Source organism: Aptenodytes patagonicus, chromosome 16, assembly GCF_965638725.1.
Source record: "Aptenodytes patagonicus chromosome 16, bAptPat1.pri.cur, whole genome shotgun sequence".
Classification (NCBI taxonomy): Eukaryota; Metazoa; Chordata; class Aves; order Sphenisciformes; family Spheniscidae; genus Aptenodytes; species Aptenodytes patagonicus.
The window spans coordinates 12,177,439-12,201,532 of NC_134964.1; the positions used below are offsets into that span (position 1 = coordinate 12,177,439).

The 24,094-nt window shown below is 53.1% G+C and overlaps 1 protein-coding gene across 1 annotated transcript; it reads left to right on the forward strand.

Moving 5' to 3' along the window:
- Positions 1–683: 683 nt before the first annotated feature.
- On the forward strand, positions 684–19,822 carry LOC143167971 (bMERB domain-containing protein 1-like). Its single transcript, XM_076353973.1, has 7 exons — positions 684–792; positions 7,733–7,853; positions 13,383–13,456; positions 17,002–17,116; positions 17,249–17,322; positions 17,979–18,134; positions 19,753–19,822. The coding sequence occupies exons 1-6, from the start codon at positions 717–719 to the stop codon at positions 18,095–18,097; spliced, it is 579 nt and encodes a 192-aa protein (XP_076210088.1). The 5' UTR covers positions 684–716; the 3' UTR covers positions 18,098–18,134; positions 19,753–19,822.
- Positions 19,823–24,094: the final 4,272 nt, after the last annotated feature.

The window sequence follows — 24,094 nt, forward strand, 5'->3', positions numbered from 1 at the left end:
AGCACTTAAGATGGTGGGACTGGTCACTGCTGGAGAGCCCGGCCGGAGGGAGGAGGGGGGCCAGTGCTTATCGCCGAGATCCCCGTTGCTGTGGGTGCTGCCAAGGTGCTACCAACAAACCTTTGAATTTCAGACCAACACATACCTTTGAACACTTTTTAAACACTTGCTGTTGTGTTTTTCCATAGGGAAAAGTTACTTCTGCTGGAAAGGGCAGCTGCCCTTGCTTACCTCCTCGCAACGTCTTCGGGGGGGGCCTGTTTAATGCCGTGCCTCCCCCCACAGCACGCCCCACGTCCTGCACAGGCTCTGCAAAGCCTAGTTGTCTTTACTCACAGGAGCAACGCTCCCGGGCATACCCACCGGGAAGCGTCCTCCACCCCTCATCCGGCCAGACGGGGCTACCTGTACTTCTCATGCTTTTCTTGCCGCCGTTTTCGGGAGATTTGCGGGGGGGGGGGGGGGGCGGAGATGCGAAGCAGCCGGTCTGGGTTAAGCGGGGGCCGTGCCGCCGGCGCCCGAGCCCCGGGGAAATAGCCCGGCTGAGGCTGCAGGGGGGGGGCCCGGGGGGCCCGGGGGGAGCGGGGCGCTGGCGCGGGGGGCGGTGGCCGGCAGAGGGCGCGGAGCGGCGGGAGCGGAGCGGCGGGAGCCCCCGCCCGCCCCGGCGGAGAGGCGCGGAGCGGCGCGGAGAGGAGACGAGCGGGCAGGGCTGCGGCATGGAGGGGAGCCGGACCCCCCCCCGGTACGGATCGCTGGAGTCCACCCGGTGGCCGCCCGCCGGCGCGGGGCCAGGTGAGCGCGGCGGGACCGGGACGGGCAAGGGGGGGCTGCCGGATCCAAACTTTCCCCCCCCCCCCCCCTCCCCCGGTGGCTCCGGGACTCCCCGGGCACCCGAGCCCCGGGAGCTGGCGGGGAACCGGCGGCTTCATCCACCAAAGGGAGCCCCGCGGGTGCTCCCCGTACCGGTGCCGGCACCGCCGGAGCCCCCGCGCCGCGGCCATCGGGAGTGGGGCGGGAGGGATGGGGGGTGGGGGGGGGGAGACGGACGGAGGGAAGGGGTGGATGGAGGGGAGAGATGAACAGAAGGGGGGATGGAGGGAGGGAAGGGCTGGATGGGGGAGAGGAGTGAATGGAAGGAGGGAAGGGATGAATGGAGGAGAGGAAGGACGGAGAGAAGGGACTGGATGGGAGGAGGGGTGGCTGGAGGGGAGGAAGGATGGAGGGAAGGAGGGATGGAGGGAAGGAACGAACCGGTGGAAGGAAGGATACAACCCGCCATCCGGCTGATGCTGCCCGGAGAGACACGGAGCTGCTGCGCTGTCATGCCCGGCTGTGGGCATGGCTGTGACCAGGAGGCTGGGGTGCCCACCCTGTCCTTCACTGCCTTTTCCCCTCTCTGACCAGTTCCTCCAGTACGCAATGGGGTGGGCAGAGGGGACACACACCGACCAGGGGGATTGTCCAGGGCAGAATCCCCAACCGTGGGGTGGGAGGAAGGGGCCCAATGCTGGGCTGTGGGGCAACATCCTGGGGAGGGGAGGCTCCTGCACCCCCTCTGCCATGACATCCCTCCGACCTCTCCCCTTCCCTATCGCTTTCTGCTCCCCCTTAGCCTCTTGCACCCAGCGGGATAGGGACAGGCAGCTGGAAAGGCAGGGAAGGAGGGATGGAGCAAACTCCAGCATCCTGCTTGGTGCTACTGTGTGGGGGTGCTGCCCGTGAAGCTGCTCAGCTCCCTGGTGAGCTGCCTGAAGTTTTAGTCCTTCTCCTTTGTGCCTTTCAGCATGGCAATATGTATCCTCCCCCCCAACACCTCCCCTGCCTGGGAAGAGTGTCTGTGTGGAGACCCTGCCCTTGGGGGGTCTGAGCATTTCCATCACCTGGATCCTCTGCTCCCAGCAGCCGGGTGACATCAGGGTGGTCCAGGGAAGGGTCAAACACTTGCTGGACTCAGGGTGCTGGGTATGGCCTGGGCACCCCCCCTTGGGTGCCTGCGAGCAGGGTTGTGGCTGCGATGTTTGCTGGTTCAATGCAGTTCTGTAAACTCACAGCTCCTGGGGGACCCTCAGCCTGGGCGAGAACATGGCAATGGTCGGTGTCTGTTTTTTGAATGCTGCTCTGCTGTTTGCTACTATCCAGGAAATCTCAGGCCAACCCTGTGAAGTGCTGAGCACACGCAGCCTCTTGCCCTGCTTGTCCTCAGGAGGTGATCAGGGGAGTGTGCGCACAGCAGCGGGGTGTTGCAGAGGGGCTACACCCCTGGCGATAGCCCCTGTAAGTCACCCCGGGGTACCTCACCCGTGAACTCTGGTCTTTTTTATGGCTGTCTAAGATGGCCCCAGCGGTGCTGACTGTGCCAAGGGCTGCACAAACACAGCCAGAGAGATCCCCCCTGGCTGCAACGGGCCAAGGCTGCATGTTTCTCCCTGGTTTACTAGAGGGGGCAGCTGGGGCACTGGCAGGGATATGGTGCTGTGGTTTGCAGGCTGCCTGTAGCTGTGATCTCTCCCATCTGAGTGTGATGCTGTCCTCTGGGACCAGCGTGCTCAGGTGTGCGTTGGCAGGCCCGGAGGCTCGTGTCCCTCCTGCCAGGCAGTGTGGGTGGCGGGGACATCGCTGCCTCTGATAAGGCTGCCCCAGAGCCGGGCAGCGGGTTACCATTGCTCTCGTTATCGAGCTTGTGGAGAAAGGGCTGATTTTGACAGCTAAATGTCCCCTGCCCGTGCTGCTTTCCATGGCAGAGAAAAGCACGTGGCTGAGTTAAAGGCCTCTTGGGATGGAGCCCAAGTAAAGAGCTCTGACCCCCTCCCCAGGGGCCTGTCAATCAATCGCCCAACTTTAATCATGAAGTAAATCGCTTGAAACTCAGCCCTGCGCTGGTTGCTGCTGTGACTCATCTCAGGCTTGCTGCTGGCTGTCTAAATGTTTTCACCAGAGCCATATGGAGTGGAATTCTCTGGCTATTATACTCCTCATTAATGATACTTGCTTCCCCTGGGCCATGTGTGATGATTAGAGCATCTGCAAGTTTAAATCGAAGCTTTCTCCCCTTCCTTGGTTTGCTGGTTTGAAATGGTGCCAGTCAGGGGTCCTTTTGCTCGGGCAGCGCGGGGTTGATTTCTGTGTCTGGCTCCGCTGTTGTGTGCACAGCTGTGGAAGCAAAGGGACCCCTGGGCAGCATGGCCGCACATGGGCGTCATCCCTCTCCATCCCCAAAGGGAGACTCAGGACTGTGAGCGTGATCACAGCTTTAATAAACATCGCTGCCTTAGGCCCTCGCTGGTGCCAGGCACTTAGGCAGGGTGTAAGAAACACATTCGCAGCTTTGGCAAAACCATCTCCAGTGAGATCTTTTGCCCAGCTCTCTGCTTGCAGGACATGCTGGGTCTTAATCCCTCGCGAGCTCCGAGTGTCTGTACTTGCCATTTGTGACTGCTGTATGGTGTCCCTGCCATCGCACAGGTTCATGAGTGCACGGTGCCCTTTGGTCTCAGCACTGTCTCAGGAAAGCCCTGATCTGGCCCATGCCTGTAGCTGCTGGGGTTCGGGGACTCAGCATCACCCCATGTCTGCCTGGAGAAAGCGTCTCCTGAGCTAGCAGGGAAGATCCATGCGCATCCCAATCGGTCGTCACAGACTGATCTCATTACATGAGAGGAACTTGGATCGAGAGGGACCTCTGGAGATATCGAGTCCAACCCCCTGCTCAAAGCAGGCTTAGTAGTTAAATCAGGTTGCTCACAGCCTTGTCCAGGAGGTATTTTGGACCAAGGATGGAGATCCCAAAACCGCTCTGCTCCCTGTTCCGGTGTCTGAACAACCTGAGGAAAAACATTTTCCCAATACCTCCCTGGAATTTCCCATGTTTCAATTGTGCCCATCACCTCTTGCCTGATCTTTATGCACCTCCAAAAGGGGTCTGGCTCCATCTTCTCCGCATCCTCCCATTAGATAGGTGAGTACAGCCATGAGATCCCCCTTCACCGTCTCTTCTTTGGGCTGAACAAACCTGCTTCTCTCCTCCTCTCCTTATCCGTCCCATGTTCCAGCCCCTGCCCTTGCTCAGATGTTCAGTTCTTAGTCCTGAGCAGACACTGGCAGATGGAAGGAGTCTCCATCAGCAAGTTCATCTTACCATCCTATCAGCTGCACAGTAGTCACCTGTATGGATTCACTGGTTTCTTGTGAGGTTTAGTGGATGGTTTTGGTGCAGAGGCCCCTGTGTCCCCTTGCCCAGGTGCTCCCTCCCAGGCTTCATGGGCTTCATTTTGCAGGAGCACTCACCTGCGACTGCCCTTCCTCTGCTTCTGCCCTGAATTAAGCAGCTCCAGGCACATGACTGTCCTCTCAGAGCTTCTTGTCCAGCACTTACTGCTTTGGTGAGCAGTTCCGTGGCGTGCCTGAGGACACATCTTGCCTGAGGGACGCAGAGTGCCATGACCCCGACCACACCACCCTGAAGGCACAGCGAAGGGCTGAGGAGCTTCCAGCTCGAGCCCTGCAACCGTTGCTCTGCTGCATGGTGTAGACCTGTCCGCTGTCCCCATTTCACAGGATGCTCCTGACCTGCAGTGGGAGGCTGCTGGGAAGTGTCCTACAGAAAGGTGACCAGGGAGGAGGGGTGCCTGAGGGCAGCTCCTTCTGAGCAGGGTGGTCCCAGCCATGCTGTATTCCCCGTCTCTGATGGGAACCCACCCACAGTCGAGCCAGGAGCTTTCTCACTCTTGTGGGCAGTTGCCTAGGGGCTGAAATCACGTCCCAGCCTCCTGCCACAGACGGGGGAGAGCAACCCAGCATTGCCAGCTCCTCCCTTCATGTACACAGGCGAGGATTCACCTCTCCCGTCTGGGATGGCTTCTGCTAATGAGGTTCTGGGATGAGAAGGGAGAAGAAGTGATGCTGACACCTGTTTCAAGCCCTTGCGCTCACCCACTGGGAAACAGCTGGCTCATAACCTCAGCCAAAGACTTCTGCCACCAGTGATCAAAGATGTTCTGGGTTATTCACCCACCCACCCAGGCCAGGAGTGACAGTCCCCCTCCCCCAGACCCACCCCTGTGCTCCTAGGAGTGATTAGATTTGTCCTTGGCTAATGAAAGCTGCAGTAATCTTGCATCTTTGTTTGTTGGAGCATCTGTAAAATAATCATCCTTGTCATTTTAGCCAGGTCACAGAAACAACACTTAGAGCAATGCAGCTTTTTCCTGACAGCTCTAGAGCTGCACTGAAGTACAGCCGAACCCCAGGGAGTGGCTGCCTACAAGCACACGCCGGCTGTACCGTCTGCACCTTCACGTGTGTCGTTACCTGCGTGCCCGCTGCCATCTGCAGGGGCATCCTGCCTGTCCCCGGCGCATGGCCCCAGCTGCTCGGCAGCGCTGGGTGCGGGTGCAGCAAAATATCCCGGGCAAGAGGAGCTCTGGGGTGGCAGAGCAGCAGGATGCTTGGGACGAGGGACCTCAGCATCCCGGTCCCCTAGCAACCGCAGTGCGGTCCCCTAGCAACCGCATCCTGGTCCTGTAGCAACCACAGTCCGGTCCCCTAGCAACCCCTTTCAGGCCCGTAGAAACAAGGCTAAGGGAGGGTTTCTGTGCAAATTTGCAGCAGAGGCATTGAGCAAGAGCTGATGGAGGGCAGCGCATCCAACCCCACACCTCGTCTAACCCATGTATTTGTTGGTCTGTCTTGAGCAGGCACTGGTTCCTGAGAGCATCCTCGCAGCTTAGAATGGGGAACAGTCGAGGATTTAGCAGGCTGACATTGGCTGAATGTGGCCTTTGTGGCCAGGGGAAGAGGGAGATAATCTCCAAGTAGGCCTCATGAGTTTCTAAGCCAGAAACAGCGGAAAACTATTCTTCAAATCAGTTGCGCTAACCCAAAACACTCGTATTTCCACTATTAAACCTTCTTTTCCAGCAGCCTGGGAAACATGCCTCACTGAGAAAGATTTCTCAAGCAGTTTTACGTGATGGGTAGAGGACCAGTAAGTGCAGAGTGTTTTGCCTTGTGCCTTAATGCATTCCTGACCTGTAATGCTCAGCACTGGCCTGGGTCCTGTTTGGAATCCCCAAGACATACGCTCCATTTCTGACATCTCCAGTTCCCAGACCTCAGCTGCCTGGAAAATCCTGCTCCCAGAGCTGGTGCTCCTTGGCTGTGCTTTCCCCTCTCCCTGCACGGGGAAAGTCCCAGGGCTGCAGGAACGCAAAGTCTCAGAGGGGAGATGTGTCCTGTGGAGATTCAAAGGAAGCAGAATTTGCCCCTGATGTTTGTGATTTTTAATGTTTTCTCTTAGCCTGGCTTTGCTGCAGCTGCTGAGCCCCCCCGCCCCAACCTGGGCTGTGTGCATATCACAGGAGAGCCAGATTAGCCTGCGTGTGATAAATGTGCTGCTGCATGCCACTGATAACAAGCTCAGTGATGTGTCTCTGAGAGCCAGACCAGGCTGGGGTGTGGGAGCTGGCCTGGGAGCAAAACCTCAGCTATCCCCATAAAATGGGCTGGGAGCCACTGTGGGACGTGCAGGTTCGCAGGCACTGTGTGAATCAGCACGGCATCCTTGTGTAAATCAGTGTGACAGTCTTGTGTAAACCACTGGCACATCAGAGGGACATCTGTGCGTAAATCAGTGGAGGGGGGGCAGGCAGAGCTGGTGGTCAGCGCAGTGGATCGAGGTTGCTGGGCTCTTGTCCTGTCCGTCCCTGGGATTGCCGCTGCTCTCTTCTAAAACAAATTACAGCCCCTTTTTCTTGCATTTTGCTGTGAGGCTCTTGCCTCTTGCCCTGAGCAAATGATATCCCCTTTCCCTGCCTCAGTTTCCCCAAGTGGGTTATAGAGGTGATACTCAGCACTCCAGAGGATGAGGAAGCCTAACTGGCCTGCTGGGTTCCATGGGGGCTTTTTCCCCTGGTGAATTGGGAAGGATGGGGGGGACCTTCATCCAGCCTGTGATGGAAAGGGACCAGCTATGGGAGCTTCACGACGCCTTAGGAGGCCCCTCTGTGCTATATGGGCCCAGCGTTTGGTCCTGGCACATAATGGAGGACAGGCTCCTGTCTCTGGGTGTCTGTCTATGTGCTGGAGATGCCTGAGGCTTGCGTGGTTCTGGAAAAAGAGATATTCCTGTCCTTCCAGCAGTTTCTAGCTCCCTTGGCCTCCTGCTGTTCAGCAGAGGGGAGGACCCCTGGAAATTTGGGGCTTTCTCAGCACTGCAGAGCCCGCCACAACATTGGTGTGAGCAGGGTGTGCTGCAAAGCCAGCACAGGCAGGTGAAATGATGCTTGTTTCTAAGGCTCAGAGAGCTACAAGCTGAGATGAGATGGCCTGCTGGCCTCCGAGGTCTTCTTTCATGCAGACACTTCATGCATATCGCATGCGTGTTTGGAGCTGCGCTTAGCAAGCCGAAGCGGCTTTGATGCTAACGCAGCAATGAGCAGACCTGTTCCAGCGCTCAGCCTCACACAAAGCATAAATAAAGGCAAAACACAGTCGCCAGCAGCTTAATGCCCTCGCATATGTCGGTGACTTTCCATGTGCCCGTTGGGCTGTCTCCTCTTGCAGCACCCAGCAGGGTAGCAAGAAGCCTGAAAACGAGTTTAAAACTGCACGTGCTTAGCGGTTATGCTGGTCTGGTTTGCAGGGGGGGTACCTGTGACAGCCCTGTGGTCCCTGTTGTCCTCAGCACATGTTTAACAACTCCTGCTGGCTAATGTGGCTCCCACTTCATTTGCAGAGGATGAGATTGTTTCCATGGCCGACTCGACCACCACCATTGACGACATTGAAGGGGAGCTCTTCAAAATTGAGAGGATCAGGGAGATCCTGGTGAGGAGGGAGTCAGAGCTGCGGTACATGTAAGTACCTGCCTCCTCCCGTGCTGTCCCCCCTTCCCAGGGTCACCCCAGCGTTTTCTGCCTGCCCGATCAAACACGAATCTTTTCTGGGGATGAGCGGAGCTGAGGCCGCTTTCCACCTCATTTTCCACCTGGAAGCGCGGCCTCTCCCACTGCTCTGGCCTTGCGCTCAGAAGGGGCTTGAACGGGTCCCTCTTACAAAGCTGCCACTGATGCTGTCATGATTTGAGCTATGCAAACAGAGTTTATGGCGTGGGTTTAACTACACTAAAATGTTTCCATATCCAACCACAAGCACCCCATCTTTCCAGTGGGCCCATACTCTACTCTTCCTCTGGCTCTTGGGCTGGCCTTGGGAAGGGACCTGAGGTTTGGTGGCTCATTGCTGCTCTCTGGAGATAGCGCTTTGCCCCAGCATGCAGATTCCGCTGTTGAACAGCCGCACGACCATGGTTTACTCTCTCCACGTTGCACTGTTATACATCCTCCCAGCTCCTCCTTTGCTCACCCATCCCCTGGCTGCCGGGGGACATCAGGACACATCGGGGCTGGACCAGCATTGCTGCCCGATGCCCGTCTCTGCACTGCATCCTGCTCTCCACTCCCAGCGCAGCCTTTGCAGCCAGATGCAGAGGGAAAGATCTTCTCCAGGGTCCATTTCAACAACCAAAGCAGTTTTTGAGTAAAAATCTGGAGGCTTTTCACATTTAAGGCAATCAAATGGTCACTGTGTTGCAGTGGTACTAACCAGCACTCAGGGTGATAAAGAACATCTTCCCTGGGTATATCTGGGAGGAAGAGGACTGACTAGCATTCATAGTCTGGGTTGATTAAGCTTTTTAATACCACTAAATTGCTGTAGTCAGCCCAGTCCTGAGATCCCATGCTGTCAGGTCAACACAAAGCCTGGGATCTTTTACTGGTAATGGCAAAAATCGTATTTACTGGGCTGCAGCACTTGATATGCTGCTTTTTTAGCGTGTCTGGGTCCCCACTGGTACCTGCGCTACATGGATCACCAAAGCCTGGAAATGCCTGTGTAAATCTGCTGTCTGGGGAAACTGTGAGCTGGACTGTGGTTTAGAGGCTCAGATTTAGAGTGATGACCTCTTTGAGGCATAGTTCCTCCTGAATATATTGTTGAAAAGGATTTTTGGAAATCATAAAAAGTATAGTTCTTAAATGCTTTCCATGGCAACCGGTACCTAAATCTCACAGGTGCTGTCAAAACTCGCATCTCTTGCTTTTTCTTATCCCTTTATTTGTTTTCTTCCTTGGCTTGCACTTGGGAAACAAAAGGAAATCACCTACAGAAGCCACATACTGGGGTGGGTATGGATGCAAAAGTGATCACTTGGACGTTTGGAAATGCCAGGATTACATGTCTGAGTGGTTTGGAGGCGCTGTGGGGAACTCGAGCATCGGCTCTGCGGAGGAGTGCGGCTCTGCAAGGCAGGGAAAGCTGAGGGCTTCCCTGAGCATCGCTGCTGGAGAAGAGGGATCCCCAGACCTGGGTTCGGCAGGACAGGGTTAAAAAGGTTGGGGACCCGGGGCTGAAAGGGGCTTTTTTCCCAATGGGGGAAAAAAATCTAATATTCGGGATCGGTTGGACTGCGGGGCTCAGGGCGATGGACAAACCCATCGTCAAAACATGGACAAACCCAAACTGTCAGGAGAAACCCAGACAGTGACCTGTCTGGTCAGTCGATAGCGATCGGTGTTTTCTACTTGACGGAAATGTCATACTAAAACGTTCCAACATTTCTGAGACGTCTGTGCTGTGGAAAACAATGAAGCTCCCAATATTTCTCCTTTTATAGGTCAAAAAGAAAGGTCTGAAATTCCTGTGGGAGATTCAGCTCTGCACCTCACCCACTCAGTGCTCTGATCTGCTCCCCGGGGCCAGACAGGGGTAGCGCGGCTATGGCTGATGCTGCAATAAGTTTTATCACCAGTGGTGGAAGTAATCTCAGCTCCAGCAGCAGCCTTCTGGGTGCTTGTCTTTGCAATCTCTCCCAAGTTTTATTGAAATGAGAATTTTTATTATTGCCCATTTATTATTCTCATTATCAGTTTTTACAGAATTAAATTCCAATTTAATTTTAATAATATTTCAGTTATCATTTGAGTGTTTAATTTTAATAAGTGTATCACTAGCTATCAGCCTGTTGCCCATGTGTCCCATGCAGACCTCCTCGCTGGTGCTCTTTGCACAAGCTCAGGGCTCAGCCACCATGGGACTATGAGCAGAGAATAAAAGGACAAACAGACCTCCCTGTTCTCCACGTGCAGCTCCCAGACATTGGCATTGCTGGACCTGCTCAGTGCGGTATGCAAACAAATGAAGACACTGTCAGATGGAGCAAAAGTCTGACAGAGCCGAGAGGAAGTCTTCTCCCCCACCTGGGATGTTCTTCTCCTTCAGAAATATCTCACAGGGTCCCTCTTCGTCAGTCTGTTTATTTTCCCTTCCCTAATCAATATTTCTGGTGTCCTCGGCTCAGCTGACAAAGCTGTATCTTCATTAGCTCCAGCAAATATGACTCATCCCAGAAGGGGTGGACGGCATGACTCAGTGGAAGGGCCAGCAGGATTGTTGAAGATGCAGACAGGGCTTTTAGGAACGCACACTTCAAAGGGAACCAAAGGCACATCTGTTCAAGGTGGTACCAGCTCATCAGTCAATCATGTGTTATCTGTAGACACAGATTGTGTATTAGGGTTTCTCGTCACTCACGTCCATGGAGTTTGCTAGAAATCTCAGCTGTGCTGTTCCAGCTTGGACGATTTCCCGTGTGCCCTGCAAAGCATCCAAGGAGTCCTTCTGCATTGAAGGCTTGGACGACCTTGGGAAGCTTGTGCTAAGAAGCTGGGGTGCTTGGTAGGGCTTAGGAGGATGTACGGTCCCTCTGTCTATGTGGAAAATGGGTTGGCTGATTCCTCGTAGTCAACATTTGGATATGCTGCTCCTCTTGGAGGCTCTGTCCAAGAGCCTGACAGAGCCAAGAGGAAGTCTTCTCCCCCACCTGGGATGTTCTTCTCCTTCAGAAATATCTCACAGGGTCCCTCTTCGTCAGTCTGTTTATTTTCCCTTCCCTAATCAATATTTCTGGTGTCCTCGGCTCAGCTGACAAAGCTGTATCTTCATTAGCTCCAGCAAATGTGACTCATCCCACTCAGAAGGGGTAGACGGCACACAGGTCGACCTGTGTGCCCTGCGGTGTTGGTGCTTACCAGCTTCTTCATGAAACTGGCCACCGATGGTGATGTTTAATGGGGGCAAATGCTTCCCATCCCACCCCATGTAGGCAAGGCACCACGCACAGGGCAGCGCAGGGCCAAATCCTGTATGGACATGTCTGGTCTCCAGCTGAGAGGTTTGCGCCACCAGATATTTTCCCAGCACAGACTGCTCATGGTTCAGTGCCCACGTCTTTTGTCAAAAACATCCAGGGCTGCAGTCACAAGACTCTAAGGTCCAGGGAGCCCTTAGATACAGGTGTTCCTGAGATATCAGTGGATTAGCTGCACTGTCGTAAGGAAATGCTTCTGGCCAGAATGTCCACATCTACCTCAGGGTGATGACTGGAACCCCCTCTTCTGGTGGTGGAGCTGCTCAGCACCGTTTGAATGTGCTGCCTGACTCCAGACCCTCTGCCATAGGGATTCTGGTGCCTTTGCTGGCTCCAAGCTCCTGGAAGACGTGTATTGAGAGCATGAGGACTGATGTGTCGATGAAGGGGTTGCTTCCTGATGCACCAGCTGCACAATTTCTGGTCCTGGGGGTGTGGCAGCCTGTTACACATGAAAAATCTGGGGCTGGATTTTGGATGGACACACTTTCTTTTAGCTTCAGGCTAGGTAGCAAGAGGTAGGGAGATGCCAGAGGGTCTGGCCAGAGTGGCTCAGCCATGCCAAAGTAAGCCTGGAGAAAGAAGAAAAGCATCCCAAATCCCAGCTGAACATTCCAACCCTGATCAGGAGATTCAGCGCCTTGCCACAGGGTGCGGGGGCTTTAAAACACTCTTTTCAAATGAGCCAACAGCCAAAATCCCTGATCAGGGACTTCAGTTCCTGGGTACCTTAATGCCAGGGAAATGGTGCCTCACTGGCTGCTGGCCGGCTGGACTGTGCTGAGGCTTGGGATGCCACATCGGAGCAGCATTGCATTTTCCTAATCTTCCCAGTGAGGGATGTGTGAGGAGCCCAAGGAGGGCTCAGAGCAGGAGAAAAGGTGTCAGATGGGTTGGTCCCATCATGCTTCGGTTGGAGATGTGGCTGGCCAAGGTTGGCCCTAGGCTGATGCAACCTTGGAGACTGCTGGAAGGGCAGACAGGGCTGGGCAGCCCTTGGGTCGCTGCTCGCTGTGCATATGAGTTGCTGGCAGAAAGCAGGAGGACTTTGAGGGAAGGACCCTAAAGGGCAAAACAAGGAAGAGTCTAAAGCCAGAGGCTGCTGGCATGAGAGAGGTCGGGAGGAGGGGAGCATGGCAGGCAGACCAGAGGCAGCTCTGCAGGTTACTGGAGTTGTGACTTGTCTCGTCTTCTGTGGTGTCACCTACCCAGGGGAGATCCTCAAGGATGGCTTGGTTCGTGGTGGAGAGAGGTCTCAGCCATGAGCACTGTCTGTTCTTGGGGTTTCCCTCACCGCGGGTGAGTGCATAAAGCTCTTCAAACTGAAGCACTGATGCTTATCATGGCCAGACACCATTGTTCCTCAGACTTGTCCAAGCAGGGCTTTAGCGAGGGCATAGGCATGCAATTTTTAAAAATAAATCAGTAAGTAAATTGGGTTAAGTCTTCTCTGCCAGCCCTAGTGAGCAGCGAGCAGCACTTGAGCTGGTACACCCATGGAGGGGGCTGAGTGCTTGTGGTGCTTCCGAGACATCATCAAACTGCCTCCAGCACAGACAGGGCCACGCATCCCCCGTTCGCTGCCACTGACATTTGAGTTGAGCCCATCCTGATCAGTATCTTGCTGCTGTCATGTGGTTTGAACCAGAGACAATTTCATTGCCTGTGGCTTCGGCAGGCTCCTTTTCTCCTGTTAAAATGACCTTGTTTCTCAGCGGAAACCTGCAAAGCTTGCACATTTCCCCCCTCTGTTGTGTTTCATTTTTCTACCTTTTTTTAATTCTGCAGAAAGGCAGTATAAAAATGTCAGATCTTTTTATGTGGCAGCAGCTTCCATTTGGTTTTGGATTTTGCTGTTTCGGGATTATTTTTGGGGAGAAGGAGAAACACAGCTGCTATTGCATGGTGGATGTGCCAGGTTTTAATAAGGCTTCATTGTCATTAGAGCAATGAAGCTTTTCCTTTGCCAACAACCAGTGACACAACCCATGTAGCTCCAACAAAAGCTCTGAGATGAAGTGGGCTGCTGTTTCCTGTGGGAAGGCAGGTAAATCTGTGCTCCCCGCCGTGGGCACTGGGTTCATTGCCTTCCAGTGTTGGCTGGGTGTTGCTCTGGAGGTTTTGAACCTTTCCTCTCCCAGTCTTTCCCTCAGTGGTTTCATTTGTGTCTCTGCAGGATGGATGACATTCAGCTTTGTAAAGAAATCAGCCGGCTGAAAAAGGAGCTTCAAAAACTCATAGCCCTTCCAGGTAAGGCTTTGTAAAGCTTCAGAGAGCTGCACCCTGCTGCTGCAATCAGCAGAAAGGTTTCCATGAAGTACAAGAAGCTCTTGAACAGCTCCCACCCTGGCATGCTCCCAGAGACACTGCTGCTGCAGGTGGTGCGTGAGCATCAAGAACTGTGGCTCCTTGGGTCTGACCTGAGATCTTTCTTGAGAGCTTTGCTCCTTGCAGTACCACCAGGGAGTCCTTGTCCAGGCCTGGGCTGAAGGGCAGAGGAAACAGAAAAGGAGAAAAAAACATGAGTCCTTTGAGGAAGAGCATGGGTCTGGTATAGGAGGAGGACAGGAGTTGAGTGAGGTGGCAATGAATGCCACAGCGGCACCTGCCACGTACACCGAGGAGGATCCCCCAAATGAGCTGAGAGGACAGGCAGGGGACATTGTCAGACCACACCATGAAGGGGCCCCTTTGGAGGTAGCAGGAGGGGAGATACCTTAAAAGGCCACAAGTACGTGAAAAGCAATGAATTCTTGCTGTGGCCATGTCAGATATGTGTGTCAGTGATGGGGCAGATGGCAGCAGCTGCCAGGGAAGGATTCCTGGTTGCAGCCAGGGTAGGATGGGTGCTAGGGGGATGTCATGCCAAAGGGGGCCAGTGATGCTCCTGATTTAGGTGAATTCATCATTCAGGATGTTGAAAAGAGGCAAGCAGTCCAGGGCAACATATGTGAAAACTTCAGCTGGGAGGAAACACTGATTTTGTCCCTGCCCTTACCATGACCAGTGACCCTCCATGTCCCTGTCACAGCCAGAGCCACCCTTGACCCTTCATAGCCCAGGAAAGGCCAAACCTTGGTTCACTAAAGGATCCCACTCAGACAAAATATTCAAATGAAAGCACTCGCCAAACAGCTCAGGGAATAACGAACAAGAAAGGCTTCCCCACAAGCTGTGTCCATCACTGTTCATAAGGCTATGCCTCCTCCTAGGACACCTTCATTCAGCCCCCAGTAAGGACTTTATATGTGTTTTCAGAACCAGATGGGAGACATATCCCTGCTTATTTGTACCCATCCAAGCATTAAGATCTGGACCACCACAAGTATCTCGCTGAAGATGCTGCACTGGCTAAGACCAATGAGTGTGTAGCAGGGGGCGATGCCTGGATGCAGTCAAGGGACCAGCTGTGCACATCTGTTTCCCAGAGCAGCAGCTCAGCTCATCGGTTCTGTACCCAAGGTTATCTCAGAGCCAAGGGTGGCAAGAAACCTTGACCCTTTCTAATGCCATAGTTTTGCTATTCTGTGTGTGCTTGTGAATCATCAGCATGCAGGTAGTGCCCAACTGCTGCTTAATATGCAGGTCTTGATCAGTTTAATACAACCTGGCTGCATCCAGAGGGAGGTTCAGGCAGAGGAGGGGAGTATTCTGCCATAAAAATGGGAGCTGCTTGCAAAACGTAGACCCGAATCTCATGTGGGCTTTTAATTCAAACATGTTCTAGTTCATGAAACAAGACTTGACCTAAACGATGGCTCAGGACCAGAGATAAACTTGGCCTTTTCTGAAGCTTGAGAAATGTGGCTGGCTTTCCTTCATCTGCTTTGGTCTTTCATTTCTAGCCTTTTCAGCATTCCCAGATTCAGCTGAGAGCAGAAATGCTGCTTGCATCAGGGATGCTCTTTTTGTCTTCTTTATAACTTGGCTCAAATCAGACTGTGCTGGAAAAATCCTGCAAATCATTGGTCTTGTGAGACTATAGCAGCAGATCATTCGTAAAAATGGGTGTTGAACTTTGGTTTGGATAAAGTTTCAAACATGTCAGTGCTCACTTAGAGCTCAGCCAGACCTGTGACTTCAAACCTCACCAGACCAAGGTGCCTTTAATAATTCAGAGAGATATCGTGGTCATGATGGACTCTGACATCAGCAAGTCGGGAAAAAAGGTGCAGTGTTTATACAGCGGGCATGTTAACTCTGACACGCTCTAACTCAGCAATGCAGATTGTTAATTAGCTCCAAATAGCTGGTATGTTTGTGTACAGCCTGATGTTTCCGATTTGTATGCCATCCAAATGACACTGTAAAGTGCTCCTATTCCCACCAGGCAGGTGGGAGCGGCCGGGCAACTTTGCATTAACTCTTCATGGTAGAAGACCAGCAGCTGTGGCCCAGACCTCAGTCCAGATCAGCTTTCTCTGCCGGGAAGCTTGAGCTCACTCCCTACACAAGATCGCAATTGTAGGAGAAACCTTTGTTTGCTTGGGATGTTTCTAACATCATGATGAAGTAGAAGTTCCTCCTACTCAGACCCCTGCAGCAGCACCTCCAATCAATATATAGCAGACTTAAACTACAAATCAACACATAGCTTAGGTAACTGCTGAGACCCAGCCTACAGGGTTTGCTCCATACTACGAATTTCGCTGCATTTTTATTTAGCTGAAGGAAGACTGGAGATTGATCCATCCTGTGCTGGATTGATTTTGGAGCTGGCTGCTGAATTCAGAAATGGTATTAAATAGCTGCAGCACAGACAGTCATAGTTTCCACCTAAGGTAGCTCTCCATTTACTTTTAACACTCCTTAGCCCTATCTCTATCATCTTCATGTATCCCACTTACTATTATGTACCAATTTATATAGGACATGACTTCATAGTGATGTGAGAGTTTTCAGGTCTTCACTAACTCACTCTCCAAAGATACGTGGCACAAGTGGGTCCCACCGTGCTCAGGGTAGGTCAGTGTGGGGGTTCAGGTGACAACCAAGGCTAACGCATTCAAAATAGCCTGGCAGACAGTTGTGGTCATCCTTGTCGCTGGCGTGGGAATGGGGCTGACAGTGGTTTGAAAGGTCAGATGTAGAGGATGAGATTACAGGGACTGTGTTCAGCAAGGGAATAAGGCTACAAAAAACAGTGGGTGGTATTGGTTTTCATGTCTCTCTATGTCTGGGATGAATGGTGGTGTGAGGTGTTCCCAAGGCATCTGGGCATTCTTGATAATTCCCTATGCACCTGAATCCCTGGCTGGTTTCTCAGCCACATGGAGGCCCTGGCTCAGAGGTCTCTGGACCCAGCTCAGGGCCAAGTTGAGACTGGTTGGGTGTGCTGGCATGGGAAATGTGGGTTAAGCACATCCTAGCTGAAGGATGACATCCAAGTCTGACATTTCTGAGCTTGTTGAGACCCCGTACCCAGCCTCTTCAGCAGTGCAGGGTGAAGACCCTGAGCGAGCCATGGTCATCTTCCACCAGAGCCATGGTCATCTTCCTCTGCTCTGCAAAGCCCACAGTTGCATCTTGCAGTGCTCAGCCCCATGAAAATTTTGGGGAGAAGCTAAAGATTAAAAGTTTGATGACACCAGACCTGTCTCCTCCCAGCCAGGGTGGTTTGGGATGAGGTTGTTGCTTATTTAGCAGCCTGTATCTGGATCCAAGTGCTTACTTTGGGTTGGCTTTTACCCCCACTCTCACATCTGCTCCCAGGTTGAGCAGAAGTAGAGCAAGCTTGGCCTTGGCATGGGCAGGATGGCCCCTGTCGTGTGTTAAATGTGTTCCCTGTGCTGCAGAGAATGAGAAGTCCAACGAGGAGAAGCAGAGGGAGGAGGAGCTGGTACAGCAGATACACAAGCTGGTGGAAACGCGGGATTTCCTGGTGGACGATGTGGAGTTTGAGAGGCTCAGGTAGCTGGGTGCAATTTATTCCTTGCACTGAGGACAGTGCAGTCTGTCCTCTGATCTGTATCATCCCTTGCCAGATGGTCCTGAATGCCTTGCTGCTCCTTTCCTGAGTGCTAACCAATCTCTTTGTCACAGGGAAAGGGAAGAAGACAAGGAAATGGCAGAGTTCCTGCAAAGTAAGCTCTCCAAAAGCTACCTCCAGAAAGCAAGTAAGTGGTTTATGAGTTTTATTCCTTGCGTTGAACCTCCCTGGCAGTTTCTCCCCTTTCCTAAGCACTCTGTCCCCAAGATTTTGTTGCTCTGCATGGGGCTAGCTTACCTGGAGGCCATCTGTTGCTGGAGGAGGGTGTGGGGAAATGGCAACTGGGGGATGCTGGTGCTTGAGATCACATTGTGGAAACATCCTGAATCAGTACAGATGTTATGCTTCCATTTCCCTCCTGGCATTTCCCCGACAGCATGTTCTATGAGAATGGGGACAGGTAGGTGTCCTTTTATGGCTGATGTACTTCATCTGACCCTTTCCAACCAGCTCCTTACATTTCATCACACCATTAGCTAAGGTCACAAGTTGTGGTATCCATCCAGTCCTCCTTTCTTCATGGCCTCTGACGTCTACCCTCTTCCCTGTGCCTGCATCATTGCTGGAGGAACACCTGCCCAGTGCGGTGGGAGGCATTTCCAGGCCAGGGTCCCTGTGTCTGTGCCTGTAGCACATGTGGTGATGTGCCTCCTGGATGCAGGAGCTCATGCCCAGCTGTGGGTGTGAAGAGGGTCACCATCTTATCCCTGAAAGGAGCTCTAAGAAGCAGCAATTGGGCCTGTGCTCTCGTCACCAGGCAGACACCGATTCCTCTTTCCGTAGCTCCTGTCAAAGAGAAGAAAATGACTTCCAGGGGGCAGCAAACATCCGCACCGTACATGACCAAAACAGGCCTCACCCTGCTCAAGGAGTGCTGTGGCTTCACCTGCTCCATCATGTAGGCCAGCCCCCAGCTCCTCTGCACAGGACATGACCATGGTAGTGTCCACGTCCCGGGAAGGTGGGCCGGGCAAGAGGGGCTTCCTTGGCATGCTGAAACAGCCAAGTGCCTGTGTGGGGTGGGTGAGCGCTGATGTCTGGGACACACACAGCTCCTGGTGCTGCAGGTGTGGGGCGTGAGGGACCACCAGGCTGCAGCCCTGCTCTGAGGGGCTGCCGTCGGGGTGAACTGCTGGAGCCCCACCGAGTCCTGAGAGAGGGTCTGGAAGGGAAGCAGCAGTGGTTGTGGCTGGGAGGAGGACGAGGGGATGGTGGGAGTTGGGTGGAGGGGGAAGAGAGATGGAGGGCAGGGAGAAGCGGAGCCAGGCGCACTGCGGGTAGCGTACCCCAGGCACCAAGGCATCTCTTTGTAAGCACGTACAGGAGGGAGTTGTCGGTCAAATGTACCACTGCTGTGCACACCTGGTGCTCGCGGAGTTCCACACCAATGCCTTTGTCCTCTCGTAGCATCTTCTCTGATAACCTAAGAAGCCATCAGGCCTTTCTGTCCTTGAGGGTCCTCATGTGCCTTCTCGCTGACCCTCCCGCCTGCTCCTTTTCAGCAGGTTGCAGTTAAATCACTGGCATCTGCTGACAGCCACAGATGCCCAACTGTAAAGTGATGTGCCCATTAGTTTTAAAACAGAGTTTAGTAAGGGCCGGGCTGTGTCAGTTGTGCAGGACTATCTTCTGGCTGCCGAGGGGCAACCAGACATGTCCCTGTCCATTTGCCAGTGGTTCAGGACATAAACCCATTCCAAACATTGTCACTTCGTAGAAGTCTCAGGGAGTGGCAGACCCACAGAGAGGTGCTTCTTGCCAGTGCAGCCTGGTGTGGACTTCCCCACCTTATCCCAGGAGGAGGCTGGAGTGACCAGGCTCACAGAGGTGGGTGGTTGGATCCCCACTGGACCAGCTCTGCCTGGCTTAAGCTGCCTCCCTACTCTTATGCCTATGCGTGACACTGCTCCACAGCACATGCTGCCAAAATTGGTGTCTGTGGGGTGCAGACAAGTCAAGCAAGGCCTAAACAGCTTGGTGTGGGATGGAGCAAAGGCTGAACTGGTGATAGCTGGTGAGCTGAGCTCATTCCTGCCAGAGTGTGGTGAGGACACAGGTGAAGCAATTCACATCTGAGATGAAGTTATGTCTCTAAGGATGTGCTTTAATACAGTTGAAGTAAAATTCTGGGCTCCAGCACCACAAATCTAAGTCCAGACCTTACAGCTCATCACAGGGCAGCAGCAAGGAGGTAAAACCACCCACCCACTGAGCTCCCACCTTCCTCCATGCCTGGGCTTCACCCAGTAGGTGATGAGCATGGCCAAAGCTGAGTGCTAGGTCCTGACTGACAGCATGTGTGACAAGCACTGTGTAAAAGGAAAATGATGGTAATGGAGGTCCAGTGCATTGTAGTCTCTGTGGGACGATACATCTCATCCTTAATATTGCTGGAGACTTCCATTGTGGCAGGTGGCCTGACACCCAAGAGTTAGTCTCATTGGCATTAGGCGCTCTGTAAAGCAGAGTTGGGTCTCTAGCCATTGGAGAAGGGAGGCACCAAGGGGATCCCATGGTTGCAACCCATGGTTTCCTATCTCTTGTCTTTCCTCCTCAGGTCTCCAGCCAGAGTCCACAATCTGCTCTCCTCCGAGAGTTTCAACTTCCCGTCATTGTTCATGCTTCCCACTGCAGCACCACCACTGAAGAGACTTCCCAAGCAGGCTGGTGCAAGCTTGAATGATGGCATGTATCCTTGGTGCCACGTCAACGGTTGTCTCCTCCATGACATCAACAAACACTGAATTCCACCCGGGCTCAGCTTGGAAGAGGTGTGTGCAGCAGTGGCAAGTGAGTCTATGACAAAGAGGACCGGTGCAGTCCTTCACCTGGACAGAGTAATAAAAAAAGCACTGGGAGCTAATGTTTGGAGAGCATTGTGCTCCACCATCCAAGACATGCTGTGGCCACAGATGATGTCTCATCCTTGCACCACCTTATGAGTCTCTATGGGATGATTCCTGAGGACTCTTGGTGGGAAATGTCTCTGGTCTGGGTTTTGTTGTGCTTGCATCGGTTTTATTGCAAGGTGCTCTATGGCTCTGGGTAGAGCTGAGCAAAGGGGCAGCCCCCAGAGCTGGCTGAATGAAGGGCTAATTCTTGTGAAGTTATCACCTGAGCACAGACCTGGTGTGTTGAACTATGGGCAGATGAGTTGCTTTCCCCACCTCACTATTACTGGATTCAGTTTTCAGCTCCAAGAAAAAGGAGGAAATTTGAGCAAAAGAGAAAAGGAGAAAAATTCAGAACAGGGCAACATGCAGAAGGAAATGAAAACCAAACAGGAGTCTGGAAAAGTGGCAGTGGAAGGTGGAGACAGCAGGTGAGAGACACTCTCACTGCCGAGAGGGCATTCTGTCCTGCCCTCCAGTGCCCCAGACAGCGACTCTGGGCTTGACACCATGAGCTGGACATAAAGTCCTGTGCAAAAGACTCACGGCACCCTGAGGTCACCCAGTGTCTCAGTTCCTGTTGTCCCTTCTAAGCATCCACCTGTGTCGAGATGGCACAGCCAGAGCTGCTAATGCCCATCGCGGCAGGACAGGGGCTCTCCTTCTCGCTAGGTGCGAAGGCCTCTCACATCTCCCGCCCTGCACTTCTGCCCTGTAGGCTGCTATGGCTTTACTGGGTGTCCTGGGGTGGCCTCCCATTTGGGTGGCTGCCCAAGAGCTCTGGTTGCCCTCTGGCCAAAATGCTGATTCCTCCAGCTCAGTCCTGCTGCGTCTTGCTGTAGGGTCTTGAGATGGTGTTTCTGCCTGGGTCACTGCCTGGAATGCCCATGCCAGTGAGATGGTCACAAGCCATCTGACTCTTTCCATTGCACCTGATAGCACATTCATCCTTACAAAACACAATGCAGGTGGGATCCTTCCTAGTGCAATGCCATAAGCAGGTCCAAGTTCTTCCTGCATTTCTTTATCAGCACTGCCAGAAAACCAGTGTGGGAACCTGTTCTCTAACCTCTGCAAGGGGGTTTCCACTCACTTGTCCTTCCTGAGCAATCTCCTCCTCATATGGATCTTACCAGCAGCCAGAAAAGTCCACAAACTAAACCAGTCCCTCTGCACACTGGGACCAGGGTGCAAGGCCCAAACGGGCCAACATGACACCTGGTCATCTCTAGCAAACTTGACCCTGCTTTGGTTCATGTCACCTCTGAGTTGCCTTTAATGGTCTCAGTCTGAAGGCTGCTTACATTTTGTGCTGCTTATTGTTAATGACCTACAGCATCCTACAAACACCACCTGCCAGTTCCTGGTGCTCTCCTCACTTGGGGGAGGCTTCAGTGTGGGCTGGAGGGAGCACCCTGTAGATCACAGGGACAAATTAAGTCACAGAGAGCTCCTCTCTGCTTTGCCAACCCTGTGTAACGGAGTGAGGTGCAGTACACAGTTGGGGCTGTTGTCCAAGCAGGGGTAACAGGCCATCATCGGTAGCATCCATCCTGGAGTTGATGGGACAGATTGGGTCACTCACTCCCTGCTCTTCCAGAAACTGTCCAGTGGCTGCTTTGCTTGCTCACTCTGCAAGTCATGCACGTGGTGCAATTCTGGTGTTTGTTTTGATCCACACAGACCAAATGCTCAAGACCTAGAAGGCTCCCCCTCACTGTCCTTGCCTTCTCCAGGGTCTTCTTGGGAAGGGTGAGTAACTGAGCCAGTTTGTTTGGATGGACCGAGAGGGAGCCAAAGGCAAGGAAGAGCCCTTGATTCAAAACTTGCTCCCCTGATTCATCCCTACCTCCACCGCACAAAGCCCCAAGACCCAGCCTTCAGCTGCTGAGCAGTGCTTGGGCAGGCAGGGAGGATGGCCCGGGGGCAGATGGGCAAGGTCCTGGCCTGTTTTGTTCTGTGTTTGCTGGCTGTGTTTGTGTGGCTGGTCATGGAGAAGGAGACAGGCTGCTGTCCTGGTCATACGATACTATTTAGCCTGTATTTTAACTGATGGCAAAGGTGCGCAGCACATGGGAGCGACACTGTTTCATGTGCATTGATTTCAACCCAAACAAATAAATATCTATTGGAAGCTTGGTTCGTAGATATTTTCCCCGCCTGGGACCTTTGCAGAGAGATGTCTCAGGCTGTGTCACAGCAGGGTGGTTGAAGTGGAACAGAAATAAGATCCTAAAAAGTCCTAAAAAGGACTTTGGAGTTCCCTCATATTGCAGGAGTACAGAGCAGCTCCTGCTGCTGCAGCAAGATATCCAACCCTTCCCTTTCTGGTTTTTGACCTAACATTTCACTTTTGGGCCAGGCTGAAAAATCTTTGGAAAGGCAAGAAACTGCCTCCCTAGATTAATATCCTTTAATGCTCAGAGCCCTGAACTCCTTTGATGTATTTGTTCACTGACAACAGCCTTCTGTCCTCACCAAGCCTCAATGGTAACATTTATAGAGGGGTTGTGGAACATCAAGTGTCTTTTATATGTGGCATTTTGCTTAATGGAGCACTGAAGGGGGTCTGGCTGCACCACCTCTTCTCTTGGCCCCCCCAAGTCTCCCCCTCCTGTATCCCACCTCCCAGGTGCTCTCAGGGGGAGAAGCAGGACTGGCAGGCCGGTAAACTGTAGGGTCTCTTGGTTTTGGGTGTTTTCTGTCCTTGGGATGGGTGATTAAAGAACACATGAGAAGCACCTCATGGTGGACATGCTGGAGAAGACAAGGAGGTGGGAGATGGACTAAGTAGGAGCAGAGAGGCAGGACAGAGTCTGTGCTTCGCTGGGTCTCGTCAGTTGTGTAGGACCAGGGAAGCTTGCGGTCACTCACAGATGTGACGTGCTTTTATGCCAGCGACTGCTGAGGGGACCAGGGAACTCTGGCACCCGCATCCTCTCTTGGATCAGGTGGCTGGAAACTGCACGTACAAAAACAATGCTCTAATTCGGGTTTAATGACTTCCGTGTCTTTGCCATCTGGCACCTGATGGCGCTTGGCATGCCAAGTCCCAGATAAGTGCTTATCATGGGGTTAACAAGCCAGCAATGTCTTCTGAAGTCACTGCTGAAGACAGTGGTCAGTGCTAGCACAGGGTTGTCTCCATGTCTCCTTGCAGAGTGCCTAAGAGGGGAGGTGGCAGGTCTCCAGGTGAGGGCATCCTAAGGGATCTGGAGCTGACAGTGCCTTTCCGTACAGTCGTGCTCTGTGTCAGAGCATGTCCCTGTCACTCGGACTGCACGGCGGCTGCTCTGCATCTGGCCTCTCTGGGGCACAAGCCCCTCCAGTGGGGATCCCACCATCGGTGCTGGGGCAGAGCTGCCCCGCAGAGCAGAGAGTGCAGCAGTGAGTACCGGCATTGCTAGCTCATGCCCACACTGATGGAATAGCAGGCTGCGCCGGAGGAAATGTTGACAAGAGTCCAGATTAAACCAATAACAACACCTCAATGTGCTGGGGATTTTCCATCAACAAGAGGCAAAACAGACTGCAGAGTTAGGCAGTACTTTAATCGTCTCTTCTCTGTGCCAAGAGAAAGAAATCTTACAAAAAACCCCACCCAAACCCAAAAAACACAATGCAAACAAATCCAAACCATGCAATTCCCCAAGGAGAAGGCAGGCTATTAACACAAAAAACTTATTATACACAGCATCACAGAACTGAAACCCTGATATCTGATTAGGTAATTTTAGTCTTTGCTTCCATATCTCACAGCATCATGAGTCACATTGGTTTCGCTTTGCCCCAGAAAGCGAATAGAGCTGATAGGAACTGCACCTTTGCGATGCTCAGCACACTGTGCTCGGGCAGTGGGTCCTGCCATCTCCTCTGCTGGTGCTGAGGTCCCTGAGCCAGTAGGATGGCTCCAGCAGGCAGGAGAAGGGGACCATGGTGGATGGTCCGGGAAACCCTGGCAACCCTGATAGTCCCCTCTCTGGAGCAGGACTCCAGGACCAGCACAGC